This window comes from Cariama cristata, unplaced genomic scaffold (assembly GCF_000690535.1).
Source record: "Cariama cristata isolate BGI_N322 unplaced genomic scaffold, ASM69053v1 scaffold19257, whole genome shotgun sequence".
In the NCBI taxonomy this organism is placed as follows: Eukaryota; Metazoa; Chordata; class Aves; order Cariamiformes; family Cariamidae; genus Cariama; species Cariama cristata.
The window spans coordinates 8,794-14,178 of record NW_009626283.1 but is presented as its reverse complement, the minus strand read 5'-3'; the positions used below and the strand labels follow the sequence as shown (position 1 = coordinate 14,178).

Below are 5,385 nucleotides of genomic sequence, written 5' to 3'. Positions count from 1 at the left end.
TGGTGTTGGAGGTCAGACATCTCAGATAGCTTGTGGTTAGTGAATGCAATGAAGAGAACTTCAGCGTTGTTGAATGATGCAGTTGCATTTCACAGGCTATTTTTAGTTCGGGACATAATGGTTTGTTTTATACGTCAGAAGAACGCTGTATATGCACGTAGGATTTAAAAGTGTGGAATTAGCAGGGGAAATCGGTAACGCTCTTTGTAGACAGACTGAGAAGGACGTAACCATGGAATATCCTTTTATGATCCAGATGCTTGGTACAGCATGTCAGGTATCTGATACAAAGCAAGGTAAAATGTCTTTCCTTGAATTAAAACCAAAAAAACCTAACTGCTTTTTGCCTGAATATTGGATTGATTAACTATGTAAGGGAGCTACTTTGCTTAATTTTACTCCTTTTTTTTTTTAAGGATGAATCCAAGTTAGTGACTTCAGTCTTGCTTTTCAGGAGCCTAGCAGAAAATATTTTAACTTTGAGCAAACTATCTGAGAAACGGATAGAACTGTACCGTGACTCTGACTTAAAAAGCTATCTGGTCAGAAATGCAATTCTAAAGTTACAAAATTAATACTTGGTGTAAATTTCAAAATGTTGGTATTCTTGTGACTGCAGGGGAAGCTTAAATTGGTCCTCTTTCAGGACATGCTTTGCTGCAGGTGCTTCCTCTAAAATTCACAATCAAGGAAGGAAGGAATCTGGTTTGCATAATACTTGGTTTGGACATAATAAAGGATTATAGCAGCATGGATTGCTTGCATTTGATAAAACTAAAGCATAGAGGTGTACAAGACCTTTAGAAACAACATTAAACAGGGTCTGTTCTTCTAATCCAATAGCAGTGTTGAGGTTTTTGTGTTTTGCATTTCAGTGAATGACTCAGCTTTTTGTGTTTGTACTGTCAACCATAGTTGAAAGCTAAATGTATCTTCCCAGCTAAACAGAAGCAGTTAACGTGAAAGCCTGGCTTCTGCCCTGGTGATGCTAGCGTTGTAACTTGTAATCTACCACGTTGGTTTCTCCATTTGACAGCTCAAGGGAAACAATAAAATTACTATATTTGTGATGCATGAAACTACATAAAGATTCTATGAACATATATTAATGTTTTAAAAGGTTGATAATTTAAAAGAAACAATCTTCAGATTTTTAGAACTATTATGTCATTAATTCATTTTAAAAAAAGAGTATGCTTGTATTTGCATATGTATTGTGTAATAGTTCCACGGTGTAAGAGAATAGCAGTGTAGTGCTTTTGAACCACATCAGTGTCTCTTTCTGACACACGCAATCCCCACGTTGACTCTGAGCGCGGTGCAGCAGGAGTTCTTTGGCAGATCTCTCTCCCAGCCCCAGCACCACCCGGCCACCTTCACAAAAACCTTAGGCTCTCATCAGGGTCATTCTGTGTCCCGAGAGCTCCTGAGTCTTCTTTTAACAGCACTTATTTTAACAAAATGCTATTCAGAGCCTAAAATACTTTTTTCCCCTCCCTCCCGAATGTTAGTTTAGCATACTGCTTGATTTATTTAACCACTACCTACCGAGCTAGGCTGGCAGCTCATATCCTTCTATGTGGTAGGTCAACAATGCCTCCTAAACTGGTGAGTATGTCGTCACCTTAACTTGTGGAAGATAGAGTATTGAATTAGCACTACAAGCACTGTGTGAGTTTCATGTCAAGAACTATGATTTGATTTGTTTTTTAATGTAGCCTGCTACTGGCCTACAGTGCCAGTCCCTGAATCCAGAAATGCACTATACTTAATGGCAAGTGAAGTCTGAATGAAAGAAAATGGAGCAGGAGATGCTGAAATAAATGTGTACTTTGGGGTATTTGCTTGTAACGTGGAATTTGATATTCCTTTATCCATCCCTTCCCCAAAGACTTGTAATCTGATTTAATAAGGCTAAATCATGGATATGTTTCTGTCTCCCTAGAACCAACAGCCAACATGTCTAGCAAAAGGGCAAAGACGAAGACCACCAAGAAGCGCCCTCAGCGTGCCACTTCCAATGTATTTGCAATGTTTGATCAGTCACAGATCCAGGAATTCAAGGAAGCCTTCAACATGATCGACCAGAACAGGGATGGCTTCATTGACAAAGAGGACTTGCACGATATGCTCGCCTCCCTTGGTAAGGGCACTTCTCTGGTTACGGTTGCCAAGCAAATTTGTGCTGTTGTCATTAAACTACTGAGTTTGGGATGGCTTACGAGAGGTGTCTCCATTTGTATTACGCTATCCAGGTCACTTTTTTCTTTTAGTTTGAAGGCTAAACCAAATATGAATCCCTTTATTTGTAGGGAAGAATCCGACGGATGAATACCTGGATGCCATGATGAATGAGGCTCCAGGCCCCATAAACTTCACGATGTTCCTCACAATGTTTGGTGAGAAGTTAAATGGCACAGACCCAGAAGATGTAATCAGGAATGCTTTTGCGTGCTTTGATGAAGAAGCAACAGGTATGTGGGTGAAATAGCAGTGTGCGTGCATTACTTCTACTTACTTTTGTAACAAATACTTCCATTCATAGAAGTGGTGATTGGTTTTTTTTAATTCTGAAAATTCTGATTTCTGCGAACTAAAAATCATGCCTGTATCCTCATCAGCTGAAATTACAATTTCAAATGCTATAAAATTCAGAATCCCAAACTTCTGGTACTTTGGTTCTGTTGTTCAAGACAGGAGAAAGTAAAAAATATGTTGATTGGGAACCAGGGTCTTAAATTTTTCCTAACTTAAAATTCAGCTTCAGGGCAGCTTTTGTAAGGGGAACCCTTGTCTTCAAAGCTGTTGTGCTTTTATGAAGAGCTTGTTTTCTGTCAGCAACTTGTATCCACCGTCCCTCTGTTAAGCTGCACTTGAAGGAGAAGAAAATGAATACGAGAAGAACCTTGTGTGACTCACAAGAATGCTGATAGGAGGAATCACAAGTTATATAAGGCTGCTTGTTTAATAAACAATGCCAAAAATGTATTCTTTGCCACCAGTCTAGTAAATCTGAGCTTTGTCACTGCTGTAAGATCATTTTAAAGTCTTTGAAATATTTCAGACTTCCCTTTGTTTTGTGCAATTGTTGAATATTGTTAGTCAAATTCCAGCATTTATTTTTTTTTAGTGGTTTTCATTAGGAACGTTCAAGGCAAACAGATGCCCTTTGTGTAAAATATACACTTGTTAGAAGGCGCTCGGTACTACCGGGGGTATAGTCCTGCTGTTGGGAAAAAGGTGCAATATGTGTACTGACAAATTTGTATATTCTTTGACACAACACAGACAAAGCGTAAAACGGCCTTTACTTGAGGCAGTGAGACCATGCAAATTAACTGAGAGGCTTTACTTGATTAAATGCTTGTAATTATTTGGCAACTAGAGTCATAGGCTCTAATGGCTTTGTTTCCATTTGGCAACAAAGACTGTAGGTCTCTTGAATTGAAACAAAGAATTCAAAGAAAGAAATTATTGTCCATCTATCAGCAGATAAATTTTTAAAACTCCTTTTTCGTGTTGTAGGGTTCATCCAAGAAGACTACCTGCGAGAGCTGCTGACGACAATGGGCGACAGGTTCACGGATGAGGAGGTAGACGAGCTGTACAGAGAGGCGCCCATCGACAAAAAGGGGAATTTCAACTACATTGAATTCACGCGCATCCTGAAACATGGAGCAAAAGATAAGGATGACTGAGCAAGTACCTGGATACCTGCAGATTATCTCTCCTTTACACTTCTGTTTATTTTCAGGGGTTTCTTCCTGATAGAACTTGTTGCATGCATTTAGCTTTACAGCTTTTGCCTTTCTCAATGTATTTATCTATTCCAGGCCATTTAGGCACATTTGCACCTGTGTAATCAGACTGGAAGTGGGGAAAATATTGTGAGGAAAAAGGGTATGGGGACAAAGATCCCTGGACTTGATAGTCCAGGAAAATCTCAAATGTTTTCTGGTTTAGCTGGATTTTTACATTTTTGTAATAAATGCCATTTTGAAATAAAGATTGCTATATAGATAAAATACCTCCAGCTCTTTTGTGGAGAATGACACTTGTATTATGCATTTACAAACACAGGTAGTTTTCATAACGTTTTGGTGGGTGTCCTGCAGTTCTGAAATGCTTCTAGCAGTATGTGCTGGTGTCTTTAAAATGGAGCTGTAGAAATCCCTTACCTCAGGTTTTTGAAGTGGGGTCTGACTGGTGTAAGTAGTTAGCCAAAGAAATGGTCAGGGAGGATGGGTGCAATTGCCTAAGGGCCAGCAGAGAACATTTATGGTTCTTAAGCAGAGATCATGCCCAGCTTTTATTTCCTTGTAGTATTGATACCTTTTTAGCAGTAGTTTCACATCAGAGTTTGCATTCCTGTTTGCTAAGTTTTTATGCTGGCAATAAGTGGGAATTAGGCATATTTTTTCCCTTCTGCTGAAGGCAGCTTGTGCAAAGGAGTCTCTCTGAGCTACAGTGTCTGTGCACTAAGTACCAGCAATACGTGGCCAGAAAACCTACTTAAATCTTTATTGTTCTGCAGCTAATGCATTTGTGTGTGCAAATGTGAGCAAAGTCATTCTGGGAATTAACTTGGTAAAACCCTGTCCCTGCTGAAGTCCCTCTTACTTTTAAAAAGATCATACGTATTCCTCAGCTACATTGATAAGGTGGCTTTTGTGCAAGCAAGAAGCATTCGTTCAGGAACAGCTGTGCTGATGCTGTTGTCCCAAATGCCAAGAGCAGGGGAAGGTTGTTCTCGCTGTTCATAGCAGGACTGTGTCCTTCCGTGTCTCTCATTTTCTTGGCTACTGCAAGCTGAAAAGCACAAGGGGGATTTACCTTACCTACACATTTATCAGTTAAAGTGATGACCTCTTATCCAGAAACCATACCCTGAGCTATTTCACATGACTTAAGACCCCAAGAAATAGGAATTTTACTTCAGCTAAAGGGCTTGTACGGGCTGGGACAGCTTATGCTGTAAGGAGGGTTTGTCTTATTTCCCATGGGGTGGTGTGAAGGCTTGGTTATTCAGTCTGGCCTGTGTGCCCCGTAGGGCAGTTCTTGAAGATATTCTGGCTTTAGCTTTGTAAATAAGTTAACTTGACAAAGTACACTCAGTAGGCATACTTTGAGATTATCTTTTTTAATTCCTGGGTGGTTTCTTCCACTTTTGGGCTTAATTAAAATGACTTTTCAGCCATTCTTTTCCCAATTTTATGTTTTGTCTGCTAATGGGAATTTAGCCTCAATTTTTCTTTTTCTCCTCCCCAGCCTATGTTCTTTGCTATACTACTTCAGGCTGCCACGCCTGTTGCTCCTCTCAAAAGTTTGTTTTTAAACTATCTCAGTGCTCTTTGGTGTGGTTGCTGAGGTATTTCTCCATGGGAT

General features: G+C 39.7%; 1 protein-coding gene across 2 annotated transcripts; it reads left to right on the top strand.

Moving 5' to 3' along the window:
- The first annotated feature begins 201 nt into the window (after window positions 1–201).
- Window positions 202–4,025, top strand: LOC104156804 (myosin regulatory light chain 2, smooth muscle minor isoform-like). 2 transcript variants are annotated; one of them, XM_009703978.1, is made up of 4 exons: window positions 202–296; window positions 1,946–2,143; window positions 2,313–2,474; window positions 3,526–4,025. In XM_009703978.1, exons 1-4 carry the CDS (start codon window positions 233–235, stop codon window positions 3,696–3,698), a joined length of 597 nt encoding a protein of 198 aa, XP_009702280.1. In that variant the 5' UTR covers window positions 202–232; the 3' UTR covers window positions 3,699–4,025. The 2 variants fall into 2 exon arrangements, with proteins under 2 accessions (XP_009702280.1, XP_009702281.1); XM_009703979.1 differs by lacking the exons at window positions 202–296; window positions 2,313–2,474 and having other exon boundaries at window positions 1,960–2,143; window positions 3,526–4,019.
- Window positions 4,026–5,385: the final 1,360 nt, after the last annotated feature.